General features: G+C 29.9%; 1 protein-coding gene across 1 annotated transcript in view; it reads left to right on the forward strand.

The window, feature by feature from the left end:
- Positions 1 to 15,820, forward strand: part of Gyc88E (Guanylyl cyclase at 88E) — a 175,000-nt gene that overhangs the window by 142,468 nt on the left and 16,712 nt on the right. Inside the window, exons 9-12 of the mRNA XM_076396476.1 lie at positions 6 to 152; positions 2,443 to 2,575; positions 4,902 to 4,977; positions 8,360 to 8,511. Of these exons, the coding sequence (XP_076252591.1) occupies positions 6 to 152; positions 2,443 to 2,575; positions 4,902 to 4,977; positions 8,360 to 8,511 (508 nt within the window). The remainder of the gene's footprint in view (positions 1 to 5; positions 153 to 2,442; positions 2,576 to 4,901; positions 4,978 to 8,359; positions 8,512 to 15,820) is intronic.

The raw sequence follows: 15,820 nt of genomic DNA on the forward strand, positions 1-15,820 counted from the left end.
TTCAGATGTTCGACAGCGTATCAATTTTATTCAGTGACGTAGTTACATTCACGGAAATATGCAGCAGGATTACGCCGATGGAAGTGGTTTCAATGCTGAACGGGATGTATTCAATATTCGACAGGTTAACAGAAAGAAACAGGGTCTATAAGGTCAGTATTTAATAAATGTATACATCAATAAATAAAAAATAATTAAGAAATTGTATTGTTAATATTAATTAAATGAAAATATATTATTAAAAAAATGAGTGAGATTGATCAGTGTTGTAACGCAATGTGGGCGTTCTCCAACAACAGTATGGAAGTAGTGATTATTGCTTCAACAACTACTTTCGCTTTGGTGATTTTCTACTACTTACCTTTTACGCACAAAAATTCAACATTTTGTTTCAAATATGTACAGCAATATAGTTTCAGTACAGTACAATTAGACTCCCGAACTAAGATTTGTACAAATTAGAGAATTCTACAAAACTATGATACTTTAATCAACTTCAAATACATGGAAAAAATGGTTACATTCCAGTAAATTGATTGAACACAGCAGATCCTGCTGCTGTTTGTTCTAATTTCAATCTTATTTTAGAAAAAATAAATTGCAAAATCGTGTTAAAACATTATATTTCATTTAAAAAGTTCACTAACAGTATTCCTCGTCATTAGACTTTTGACTCTATCCAAGTTTCTAGTAATGTTGGTGTAGCTTCATAAGAATTTAAACACTGCCCAATTAGTTCTAGTTTGAACTTTTGTAGGTTTGTTGCCGTAAGTTTCAAGAATGTACCTTTTTATCGCGAAAAAATATAAAAATTATAAAGTAATTCTTCAGAGATTCGACACAGAGTAATTTGAAGCTGACTAATTAATTTCCATCACCTATCTGATTAAATTACCTGAAACCCTTTTAACACCATCAATTATAGTTTTAGTTAAGCTAATAACTTGCCTGAAGTTGAAATATGTATTATATTCCATCTACAATATAAAAAATTTAAAAAATATCATATTTAACAAGCATGGCTACCAGAAACAACTATCGCTTAACAAAATTGATCTAATTCATATTAGCTCATAAATTAAATTACAAATATATGACACTAAAACGGTATATTGATTCAGTATATTCAACAATGTTCATATACTCCATTCTATAAATATTAAAGGTATAATACGCTGCTGTTTGTTCTAATTTCAATTTTATTTTAGAAAAAGTAAATTGCAAAATCGTTTTAAAACCTTATATTTCATTTAAAAAGTTCACTAACAGTATTCCTGGTCATTAGACTCTTGACTCCATCCAAGTTTCTAGTAATGTTGGTGTAGCTTCATAAGAATTTAAACACTGCCCACTTAATCTAGTTTGAACTTTTGTAGGTTTGTTGCCGTAAGTTTCAAGAATGTACCTTTTTATCGTGAAAAAATATAAAAATTAGAAAATAAATCTTCAGAGATTCGACACAGAGTAATTTGAAGCTGACTAATTAATTTCCATCACCTACCTGATTAAATTACCTGAAACCCTTTTAACACTATCAATTATAGTTTTAGTTAAGCTAATAACTTGCCTGAAGTTGAAATAGGTATTATATTCTATCTATAATAAAAAAAAATATTTAACAAGCATCGCTATCAGAAACAACTATCGCTTAACAAAAATGATCTAATTCATATTGGCTTGTAAATTAAATTACAAATATATGACATTAAAACGGTATATTGATTCAATATATTCAACAATGTTGATATACTCTATTCTATAAATACTAAAGGTATAATATGCTGCTGTTTGTTCTATTTTCAATTTTATTTTAGAAAAAATAAATTGCAAAATTGTGTTAAAACATTATATTTCATTTAAAAAGTTCACTAACAGTATTTCTCGTCATTAGACTCTTGGCTCCATCCAAGTTTCTAGTAATGTTGGTGTAGCTTCATAAGAATTTAAACACTGCCCAATTAATATAGTTTGAACTTTTGTAGGTTTGTTGCCGTAAGTTTCAAGAATGTACCTTTTCATCGTGAAAAAATATAAAAATTAGAAAATAACTGTTCAGAGATTCGACACAGAGTAATTTGAAGCTGACTAATTAATTTCCATCACCTACCTGATTAAATTACCTGAAACCCTTTTAACACCATCAATTATAGTTTTAGTTAAGCTAATAACTTGCCTGAAGTTGAAATATGTATTATATTCCATCTACAATATAAAAAATAAAAAAAATATCATATTTAACAAGCATCGGTATCAGAAACAACTATCTCTTAACAAAATTGATATAATTCATATTAGCTCGTAAATTAAATTACAAATATATGACACTAAAACGGTATATTGATTCAATATATTCAACAATGTTGATATAATATATTCTATAAATACTAAAGGTATAATATTTTGTTATATGTTACTATTATAATGATTTAAATTCGATCTTAGGTGGAGACAATTGGAGACGCTTATATGGTGGTCAGCGGAGCACCATCAAAAGAAAGTAACCACGCCGAGAGAGTGTGTGACATGGCCCTCGACATGGTAGAAGCAATAACGGATCTTAAGGATCCATCAACAGGTGAAAAGCAATTTTTTATACAGCCTCTAAAAATATTAATAATGCAAAGTTTACCAAAACCAAACAAATATATTTAAACATTGAAACACTAATAACCTGCATTACTTCTTTTAAGCCTAATGTTAACATCAATGAAATTCTGATGTAGTGCGAAGATTTTTCCACAAACGCGGTCTACGTATAAAAAAACTCGAAGAAGATAAAATATATATCTTGGAATAATTAATTCATGTATTCATGTCAAATATATACGTGTATATAGCAAATATCTGCGAAACAAAATCTGACGTTTTATTTATTTTATTCGGTCTTAATGGATATGTCGAATAAAAATATGAAGAAATATACTAATATTGAAATGACAAATTGCTCTTCAACTATCTTTATTTGTAAAAAAAATTACCAATTTTAGCTTTAACAGATCAATTGAAAAGTCCCCGGCCTACCATAGTAAAACACATTTTTCTGGCAAAATATTTTTTTTATTCAACCCTTATATCCCATCAAGGGTAATTCACTGATTAACTGATTATAGCGACCCTCCAACTTTTCAATACCATTTTTGTATACGATTTGTCCTTTGCTTCAAAGTAGGCCTCAGTTTTGGCGATCACCTGTTCATTCGACGAAAATTTCTTCCCAGCGAGCATACTTCTGAGATCTGAGAACAGGAAATAGTCGCTGTGGGCCAGATCTGGAGAATATGATGGATGTGGAAGCAATTCGAAGCCTAATTCATGGATTTTCCCATCGTTTTCACTGATTTGTGACACGGTAAATTGTCTTGGTGAAGCAGAAGTTCCTTTTTCTTCAAATGCGGCCGTTTTTCGGCGAGTTCGTCCTTCAAAAAGGTTCAATAACGCTATATAATACTCGCTGTTATATATCCTTCAAGGTAGTCAATGAAAATTATTCCATGCGCGTCCGAAAATACAGACGCCATAAACTTGCCAGCCGACTGTTGCGCTTCCCCACGTTTTGGAGCAGGTCCATCGTGTTCAATCCACTCGGATGACTGTCGATTGGACTTTGGAGTGAAATGATGGAGCTATGTTTCATCCATTGTCACATATCGACGCATAAACTCGGGTTTATTAAGCTTGATCTTCTTCAAACACTGCTACGAGTCATCAACTCGTCGTTGCTTTTGGTTAAAAGTGAGCTCGCGCGGCACCCACTTTGCAGAGAGCTATCTCATACCCAAATATTCGTAAATGATATGATCTACACGCTCAGTTGATATCCTTGGAGTGTCTGCTATTTCATTCAATTTCAATTTACGGTTATTCAAAATCATTTTGTGGACTTTTCAAAAGTTTTCGCCGGTAACAACCTCTTTTGGGCGTCCACTGCGTTCGTAGTCGTCGGTGCTCATTTCACCACGTCTAAACTTAGCATACCAATTCTTGATAGTTGATTTTCCTAGTGCAGTGTCTATAAACTCGGCATCAAGCCAAGTTTTTGCTTCAAAAGTATTTTTTCCCTAAAAAGCAATATTTTATCAATACGCTAAATTCCTTTTTATCCATTTCTTTTTCACAATAACAAAAGTTGCTTCACTCAAAATGCTACAATTCACAAACTAATGATCCGACAGCTGTCAAATTTAAACACACATCTTTTGATGGTTAAGGCTAACTGAAAAGCATATGGATTTAATTCTAGTAGCGCCATCTATTTCTCAGGATGGTGAGTTTTCAATTGATCTGTTATAACAGATAATATATCCTATATTATTTCTCAACATAGTATAGATTAAAATAAGCATATACCTCAGATATAATTATCAACATTTATCCAATACTCGTTATCGGAAAGCACATTTTGATTTTAGAGATATATACATCAAAACCTACCATTTGTAATATGGGAAAATCAACAGATTTCAATTTTATACTGCGTACAGAACAGAACTAAACAGAACTAAAAATATCCCAAAAAACCTATCCGTTGTGTTCCGTTGGGCCGGTCTGTTCACAGCGTTATTGTTGTTAACGATTTTGCTAAGATTAAGCGCGTTTCATCTTGTTCTATACACGAACTTGATTTTACTCACAAAGCTTTCAGACACGCAGACATTTGTATCAAATCTTAAGGCTTATTCCCTTAATATGTTAGGATATAGAGTAATTTTCTACAACTTCAGCTTATAAAAATTCATAATTACCCAGACAGAATGTTTAAATAGACTATAGATTTTTATAAAACAGAATAACTTTTAATTTACTTCTTTACTTAAAAGATATTTTTACCATAAAGATCAATATTTAGTCTAGTCGCAAAATGATTTAAAAATAAACTTTGAACGTTTTTAATTAAATTTTAGGTCACCATCTTCGAATTAGGGTTGGGGTACATTCTGGAGCTGTTGTAGCTGGTATAGTAGGACTTAAAATGCCCAGGTAACAATCATCATATAAAAACAACTGCAATATAATATCTGCTTTAATTACTAATATTTCCGAAATAATATTAAGTTAAATTAGGTTTAAATGTAATGTAATGAAATTAAGTTCAATTAAATTTAAAAAATAACAATAAACCAATCAGTCAATATATTTCAATTAAAAATTAATTAATGATTTTTAAATAACACTAGCCTATATTAAATTAAATTAAATTGAATAAATTTTTACATTACATCAATTAAATCAGTCAAATATAATAAAGATAATGACCTATTAATATTACATTAACTTAAGTTATGTGTATCATATCAAATTTAAAATAATTCAGTAGTGAATTACATAATTTCAATTAAATTTAATTGAATTAAATTAAATTAATCGTAACTAAATAATATAAATAGGAAAATATGTTTATTTAATTTCTCCAAAACTATAAGATAAAATTAAATTAAAAAATAACAACAAACCAATCAGTCAATATATTTCAATTAAAAATTAATTAATGATTTTTAAATAACACTGGCCTACATTAAATTAAATTAAATTGAATAAATTTTTACATTACATCAATTAAATCAGTCAAATATAATAAAGATAATGACCTATTAATATTACATTAACTTAAGTTATGTGTATCATATCAAATTTAAAATAATTCAGTAGTGAATTACATAATTTCAATTAAATTTAATTGAATTAAATTAAATTAATCTTAACTAAACCATATAAATAGGAAAATATGTTTACTTAATTTCTCCAAAACTATAACATAAAATTAAATTTAGATAATAAATTACAAATAAAGGAATCATAATATATTTTATTAAGGAGATATTTCAGTCTAGAAACCTTTTAAAATATCTATTTTTTCATATTTTCAAAGCTCTATAATAGATTTTTCTATCTTATCAAAGTAAAAAAGGCACATATAGTATATCCAAAGTTATATTGTGCTTACGTCATCTAAATTTGTGACGTCAAAACGTCGCAGTTTGGCTTTGACATACAACAAAATTCTAATCTAAATAATTGAAGAAAAATATTGTTCAAATATAATGTATTTTAACATTATAGTAAATCTAATGCATATATTATCGAAGGACTTAAAACTACAATTAAGTCACACTTATAAAGATTGTAGGTCAGATTTCCCTGTTATTATATTTATATTGAACTCTTTTCCATACCACCTTTGATTTAGATTTCTAGGCGCGTTTGTAGTTATATCCCCGGTAGGCCTAATCCGTCTAATTATTAATTGCTTATAAATTAGTTTACGCTTACTTCTTATGTCCTTCGGTTCAGAGTTTCCTCGTAAAGGCATTTTAATATCACTGAATTTGTCCTTTATTTGTTCTGTTGTATCTGTACACATATTTCTTGATAAAACTAGATTTAATCACTGCATTCTCCTTAATGAATTTGTCATATCTGCAAAACAGTTACTATTCTTTCTCTCCTACAATAATATTTCTATTAGACCTTTTCGATACATTTCAGATTAACAGTTTCCTCCGAAATAATTGTATTAAATTACGTTTGTATTGAAAAACTACTCACTGTTTTTATACATTTCATATATTTAATCTCTGTTAGAGCTGATCAAGCTGATCAAGATTCGTCGCCCTAAGTTTTTTTTTTGGTGAATTCAAGACTATATTTCGCATTTTTTGAGATATTTCAGTGACCATTTTCATATTAATAGTCATTCCAGCTAATTATTCAGCAACACGCTAAAAATTGTTCAATAAAAAAACGCAGCAAATTGATATAGAACAGTAAAAATGCTTATCTCTCTGGCTTACTGGCAAGAGGGGGCTCTATTATATCGTTCCTGTTCAAAATAACTGATGCAATCTGCTTTGTCTGACTTCGGTTTAAAGCGAATTAAAGTTTTTTAAAACAAGCAAAACATTAAAGATACGTTTGCCAGTTTATAACCTCTTATCACTATTGTTTAAAAAAAAATTGTATAAGTTTGACAACCGGACGACTTTGACAGGATAGTTCGGTTACACGTTCGTATTTACCATTCAATATTGTGTTTCTTTTTAACTAAACTAAAATGAAACGGAAAATATTATCTCATTTTGTAACGAATTTACAAATTATAACAGGAAATATATTAAGCATCTTGATGATGTAAGGACAAAATAACTTTGGATATACTATATATTATTTTTGTAATATAAAATAAATATAAATAATATAAATATAAATATAAATACGGCTGTTCAAAGAAACGACAAACTTATTTATATTTTTTTTTAAATAGTACAACTCTAAATTTTATTATAGTCTACTTTGATATATTGACTTTGATATACGATGATAGAGGAATATATAAAGAAAGCTCTCACCAAATTTCAGTTAAATCGATTTGGTAGAACTTAAGTGAACTTAGAACTTCTCAAAAGAAGAAGCGTCTCGAAAAAAAATAGTTTCGAGAAAAACACGCTTAAAATTCTCCGAAACTAATTAAAGTTCGAAAAATTTTCTTAAAAATATATTCACGAAGGAGTAGGCTTTAAAAATATGAATATGAATTTCAGAAAGGTTACATTTTATTACTGCTACTCACTGTTAGTCGACTACTTTAATAATTTTGACTTCATTTATGTTATCTTGGCAACTATTATGCCTCTTTTTTATTTTCTAAATCTCTCGATGTTTATTCAAGCCTTTTGAATATTAAAGCTTCTTTCATTGTTTGAAATTTCAACTGATAATAATCTTGAAATAATCCTAATTAACGATTAGTATCGTAATAATAATAAAATTATTAATATTATTTAATAGGTTGTAATGGTTAAATAGTTGATAAAATTCGGTTGAGAAAATATAATATAAATATTTAGTGGTCATTACCTCATGTATAAAATATATAAATAATTTTACAACATTCAAAATGAAACTATTATTTTGAATGTAATAAAATGCAGTATTTATTTCTTACATTTTATTCGAAAGAAAAATCGAAAACGTCCATCTCTGTCTCACTTATTGTACGGATAAAAAAATCCGTAAGTACATATTGAAATGAAATAGAAATAAACCAATTACTTTTAATACATTATGTCATTGTTAATTTCATCATTCCATTCCTTTTTGATACTGCCACTTGCCAATGAATTATTTCAAATGAACTGATCTATACAGCATAGAGAATCAAGTGATTATCTCCGTCCATTCCTCTCTCTTAACAAGGGAAGGAATTTCTACATCTCCGTCTGTTATCACGATTAGAAAAACAGTCGGAGTGTGCTTTTAACTAAAATGATAATTACTGACTTCAGTTGATAATTCCCAACGCCATTTATTACTAAAAAGATTTAATTATTTATCTAAAATTATTATAAATCTAATAATTCGACAGGTACTGTCTCTTCGGCGACAGTGTAAACACAGCCTCTCGAATGGAGTCAACTAGCGAAGCCATGAAGATCCACATATCTCAGTATACCAGAGAGCGGTTACCAACAACCTATAACGTCAAAGAACGCGGGGAAATCCAGATCAAAGGAAAGGGTGAGTTAATTAGTTCTTGTTGATTGTTGAGTATGTCAGGGGAAATCGTCCATATAGCATACACGCCACTTACAGCTTACTCAGAAAATTCCACGATAGCAGGATATTGTCCGTAGGGAAAATACTTGTCGTTTAAGGTAACATCGGCAACACTGTGCAATTTTCTTTGAAACTTATGGCTATCGATATAGGGCTCTTCCCGTTCGAAATAAAATGTCTCTGCCGCCGTGAAAAGATACAGTTGCCGCATCGTCTGGGTGGTTGACTGTCTATCTAGCATATAAAACAACATTTTATGACGCATGTAACCTATTTAGAGGCAGAAAGGAGACTGCAAAAAGGAAAGTTTAACATTTCAAGGCCATTGGATGAACCACTGCAGTTGATTATAATATTATATGTTATCTAACAAAACTACACATTTTAGAAATCATAAAAATTGATCATAAAATTTAAAAAATTAAAGATCGACAAAGGTCAACAATAAATATGTCAGGTGGTTATTTATTTTCATCATTGGGTTATTTATTTTAAGTAATTCTGCTCGCCGCCATATCCCATGTATCGATTTTGGTTTCATCATGTTTTATGTCAATGACAATGAACGATCTGAAGAGGCAAAAGATTTGGAAGGGAATGAATTACAATACTTATTAAATTAAAATCCGTCCATCTCTCAAAAAAATATCTGGCAGTTTAACAGTTAACAAATAAAAGTGTTTGCAAATGGTTACATGCCATGGGAGAACCCCAAAACAGCTGCTATAGGAATTGAGTAAAAATTCCATTTGGAACCGTTTCAACATCGCGGATTTATTGCTTGTCAGGCAAGGAAGAACATTCTGAGACGTATTAGAACTAACATTGTAATGTACGTCAGGTTTGGCAATCCCAAGTATTAAAAGGTACAGAATAGTCCAGAAGAGTCATCCGCATCGATGATGAAGCAGATTATTTATGGTTAGAAAGTATATAGTGGGATTATCGTAGTACGGTTAGGGAATTTTTTAATGAACCAACAGCAATTATCAGCCACCCTTGTAAAATTATATTTAGGGCAAAGAGTACCCTTTTTGGGGCATTTTACCACCGCCGCTGTACCCGGAATCTAAGTATTTTCATGGAAATTTCTTTCCAAGGTTAATGAGTAATTACTCACAGTACATTTGTAAATCCGTTGATTGGGTAAGGTTCTTGGAAAATATAATATTCTCTTCAGGTGGGGTTGTATACCCGCCACGTTACGATACAGATATATTCACGTTCAAAAGATCTAGTAAAGAACTATTTAATTAGTTAATAAATCATTAGTAAGTACTAGAGGGTGATTTATTATTAACATTCAAGTCTAGCTAAAATCGTCAGCTGTGAGTAATCAAGGCAAATTGAAGTTAGCTTCAATCTATGAGTCGCTGGTGCTAACATTACAAATTGATAAAAGGGCTCCGAAGGCATTTTATTACCGAAGCTATCGAAGAGGTTCTCCAATATCGACAAGACAACCAAGTTTTATCTAACAAGTAATATGTTGAGCTTGTAAAACAGAATAAAACTGAAGATCTCAATCAACCTCAATTGAATAAATTGAGCGACATATCGAATCAAAAAAGAGCAACAATAGCGAGTAACAGATGCAAGGTCTTTCTCTTACATGACAATACTCGACCTTACGTTGTAATGAGTTGTGAAGGATACACTGTTGCTTTTAGAATAAGCTTTGCCATATCCAGAGTACCCACTAAATATCATCAACGCCTTCTGATTATCATTTCTTCAGATGCAGCATAGCCTGGTTGTGAAGGGACTTGTGAAGAATATATTATTTAAGTTTGAATATGATCTTCTACAGCTCCCGGTAAGTTCACCAGACACAGTAACTTTTGCTCATCACTTATTCAGATCAATTCAGCTTGTCTTGGCTGGCACACGGTTTTAAGAAGGGTCCAAAGAATTGCCACAACAAATTGATGATTGTATCGCTGTCAATCCAACATCGTTAATTCGACACGGTATCGCCATGTTACCAGAAAGATGGGAGAGAATTGAAACGATGGAACATATTTTAACTGTGCCACCAATTTTTCTCAATAAAAGGCTTTATAAATTGAATGATCAGATTACATGCGAAAACTTACCTAATAGTATCCAACCTTTCATAATATAAGCTTTAATAATAAAATTAATAAAATTAAATCTTAAAATATTGATTCTATTCGCATCCAGAACGATTTTCTTAAATTAAAATGATCAGTTTGTTGAAATGTAAAGGAATTTTTCACATGGAATATATCTGAATTGATAAAACAACAAACTTATATTATTACTGGTACAGTACACTTTTGGGTGAGAAAAATCAAAACGATAGTCAACAGAATACACCTGCTGGCACGTTTAAAAATCATAACAAGTATCAGTATTGTGGGGCTCTATTCGACATTCCAGAATTAACTTGTCCATAAATTCAAAACAAAAAAAAATCTAGTTAATCTTTTAAAAAACAAGAATCTAGTTCTAGTTCTGGAGAATACCCGCATACATACAAGGATTTAAGTTTGCAACGCCACTTCTTGAAAATTATACCTATATTAAAAGAATATAATATAAATAGATATATAAATAAATTATCTTAAATGCATTAACTAACTTAACATTTCTATTGACACACAAATTAAAATGTTTTTGTATATTTTTCGCCCTCTATAATATAGAAAATATAAAATGAAGAATCTTTTATAAATATCTTTCATTTTAAAATAATTTTGGAAAGAAGAAAGAGAAAATAAAACAATATGTAATTATTTAGCAATATATACACACTATATTAAAAAAGCAAAATTACAGTTACTGTAATTTTCTTATGCTTAAACAGTACTTGAACTTGAATATATACTGTACTTGAATAATACAGTATATATTCTGGAATTCACAAATTAAACTAAATTCTCACTTGAAGCTCAAATCGAACTTGAAAGTTCAAAATTCACTAAATTTACTGTTTATCATTTTTAATTTATATATTACGAGTAAGTTATTTAATATTTTTTAAATAAATTTTATTTTAAAAATAAAAAATAAAACAACATGTAAACTAACAAATATAATTTATTTATCAATATATAAAATACAGGCATCCATTTATCTTTAAAATTACTTATTAATATATCTTGCACAGCACTAAAAAATGTCTTCATTGTTTTCTCATTGAATCTCTTCGATATGTAACAACAGCATGGAAATTCGTCTCTCAATCCTTGCAATAAAAGGAATGCAATTCAAGTCGATATGCACTAAGCCTGTGTGCAGAATATACATATAGTATACTCAAAGTATACTATAGTATATTCAAAGTTCTTCTGAAAGATCTTGATGACAAATGTATCATCAAGATCTTTAATATATTGCCTGCCGCAATTTGTAAATTCGTTTTAGAATGAATCAATGTTTTTCTTCTCATTTTATTCTAGTTAAAAAGAGACACAGTACTGTGTGATTAGCTCAAACACGTAAACGAATGAGTCTGTCAAAGTCGTCCGGTTGTCAGACATATGCAAAATTTTTGAATGCAATACTGACAAGAGGTTATAAATCTAACCTATAAACTATCGTGACTGTATAACTCACTGTATTTTTTGATATACTATAATGTTAAAATAACTTTGAATAAACTATACTTTCATGGCTATATTCTTTTAACATAAAGTAACTTTTAACATAACATGAAGTCTTCTTTATTTAATGTAAGTTAGATACTCAAAAACTAGGATTGTGGCTACATAACACACATCCTGTATTTTTGATCTCATTTACCCATGCTTCAACACTTACAGCCCCACTTTTAGTTTGCTTGCTCAATATTTTATAAGTCAAGTCAATATATCTAGCTTTTCAAATAGTCACTACTTAAATTAGCTCATCAAATGTAGCATCAAGTGTTTCATCCAATGTAGCATCCATTGGAATTTTAACAGCTAGCTTGGCAGCAATCATGTTTTTAACTGATTTTAATAATTCTCACCTCTCACTTTTTGATACTCCCTTATGAATTCCTGATCGATCACGCTCAAATGTAGAAGTAGTAATAACAGGTCAAATAAAAATGCCCCGGGATGACACATATATGGCGCTACTAGAATTAAATCCATATGTCTTCTAGTTAGCCCTAACCCTCAAAAGATGCGTGTATATATTTGACAGTTCTCGGATCATTACTTTGTGAATTATAACATTTTGAGTGAAACAACTTTTGTTATTGTGAAAAAAAATGAGAAAAAGGAATTTCGCGTGTTGATAAAATATTGCTTTTTGAAGGGAAATAATACAGTTGAAGCAAAAACTTGGCTTAATACCGAGTTTCCGGACACTGTCCCAGGAAAATCAACCATCAAGGATTGGTATACTAACTTTAGACGTGGCAAAATGAGCACCGAAAACGGTGAACGTAGTGAACCACCAAAAGAGTTTGTTACCGTCGAAAACATTTAAAAAATCCACAAAATGATTTTGAATGACCATATTGAATGAAATAGCAGACATTCTATAGATATCAACTGAATGTGTACATCATATCATTCACGAATACTTGGGTATGATAAAACCTTGTGCAAAGTGGGTGCCGCGTGAGCTCACTTTTGACCAAAAACAACGACAAGCTGATGATTCGGAGCAGTGTTTGAATATGATCAGGCGTAATAAACAAGAGTTTTATGAAATATGGCTCCATCATTTTACTCCGAAATCCAATCGACAGTCATTCTAGGCTCCGAGGCTCCTAGGCGCGGGAAAGCGCAACAGTCGGCTGACAATATTATGGCGTCTGTATTTTGGGATGCAGATGCACCGTGTCACAAGTCGGTCAAAAAGAAGGCAAAAATCCATGAATTGGGCTTCTTCCTCATTCACCGTATTCTCCAGATCTGTCCCCCAGCGACTATTTCCTGTTTTCAGATCTCAAAAGAATGCTCGCTGATAAGAAATATTCGTCGAATGAAGAGGTGATCGCCGAAACTGACGCGTGTTTTAAAGCAAAGGACAAATAGTACTAGAAAAATGGTATCGAAAAGTTGGAGGGTCGCCATAATCAGTATATCACCCTTGGGAATTATGTTGAATAAAAAAACTAATTTTGCGAAAAAATTTGTTTTACTATGGTAGGCCGGGGACTTTTCAACTGACCTGTTATTTTTACCAAAATAGGAACATCGAGACATATTTATCTGTATTATCGCAGTTAACTATGCCTAAAATATGAATAATTCGGCGTACAATTGAATCCAATTAGTGAAGTTAAAATTAAAATTGAATGGATACGTACCTGGATGGATGTCCTCATATGTATGTTCAATTAAAATGTTATAATAGTTTTTGACAATATTCACACATCAATGACCCATTTCTGCCTACCATTTATAATTGAAATGTGAAGAATGCAAGAACGACAAAAATTATAAACAATTCTTAATCTTATAAAATAGAGCGACCAATACCAGAGACAAATTCAAAGCGGCTGCTATAATACATTGACTTCAACCTCAAGATCTAAATGACAACGTCACATAATCAGGCAGAAAACTACCGAAGTTTGTCAAATACCGGTTGGGATTCTCCAGAAATAGCCAGTACTGAAAATTCCTCACTCATGTCGTTCATTTTGTTGTCTTCAAGTAAAGTTCTTCAGTATTTAAAATATGAACAAATTGTTGGACGCTAAATCTGATAAATATTATAACATTATGCGTGCACTTGAAAATTTTAAAGTTGTTGAAAAACATAAATAAAATTAAATGAGCACATATATTTATTTGATATGAAATCATTATGGTTATACAAATTCTTTTCTACGATTACCTTTGTTCTATTTATAATACTCTGAAAATTCAAATTTCCTACTGTACATACTGTACTAGTTTTAACCAGTTCAGATGTTAAAAGCGAAGTAATGAAAAGAAATACTCCGGATATGATTCAGTGAGATAGAAAGGTTGGAGGTTCGATTGGAAAGCAAATACGAGTACGCGATGTAAACAAGGTAATAAAACAAACGGAAGTGAATCACCAACAATAGATAGAGCGAAGAAATCTCGGTAAATGTGGCGAAAACAAAAATAAATGAATCGATATAACTCTACATTGAAATATACATGTCCAAGAAATACTAACAGCTATAGAAGTTCTATATTTAAAGCAAAAAAACAAAATGTTTACAAAAAAAACTGTGTTTAGTTTTGTAGAAAAACAGAAAATTATTCTACACCATCGTTGTGGAGTAAGTTTGACAATATATTACAAATAAAAATGTAAATATTCGTTTGTATAAAATAAAAAGTTCTTTACGGATTCTTTCGTCCCAGCATCTCATTCAAATATGCGCATATTCTTTTATACTAGTCATCGCCCTGTAGTCGAAATTCGTCCACAATTTATTAAGTTAGTCGTGTTTCTTTCATAACAGATTAAAGGGAATAACTTAAAAATTATATGTTACTAAAACTTGTTTTCACAGTATTTCCAATATAAGATCAGAAATGTATTTGATAAATAACATTAATTAAAATAATAAATGTCTGTATACTAAAACATAATAAACAGTATTAATAAGTTTAAATTACTACACCAGTGAACATTATAACATAGTAATAAGTAAAATTATTTTCAGAACTGCAACAACTTCAGAGCATCAAATCTAAGTATATTTGGGTTTTATTTACTTTTCTGTAATAACCATAAATGTGGAATATTAAATAAAGTAATACGTGCATGTATATTAAAGAAAAGGATATATGAATAAAACAATTTTGAAATTGATATTTAACTTTAACATAGATATTAAAACAAAAGCAAATAAAACCAGGTAATTTATTTTTACCTTTTTAGAAATGTATATTAAAGAAACACATTCCTTTAATAATCATTAAATTAACAATTGATTTTTCTAAAGTTAGGTCTATAAAGTAAATAATCAAAACAATTGAAACAATGTTCAAAGAATAAAATATATAGTCACATATCTTACACTAATCGCTAAACACCTTAATATTTATCAGTGCTTTGCATATTTTCATTACTTTATATACATATATATATATATATATATATATATATATATATATATATATATATAGAAGGCATATATATATATATATATATATATATATATATATATATATATATATATATATATATATATATATATTAAAGTCTCCTTTTACCAACTATGGGTTTATTTGCCCTTTTCCTAAAGTTTAACGTGGGCTCCGAACCACGGTCCTCATCATTAAACCTACCGACTGGCGAGTAACCAACTTTAGAAATC

Source organism: Rhynchophorus ferrugineus, unplaced genomic scaffold (assembly GCF_030347505.1).
Source record: "Rhynchophorus ferrugineus isolate W39M unplaced genomic scaffold, kcgeb_rfMv2 rfM2, whole genome shotgun sequence".
Taxonomy (NCBI): Eukaryota; Metazoa; Arthropoda; class Insecta; order Coleoptera; family Curculionidae; genus Rhynchophorus; species Rhynchophorus ferrugineus.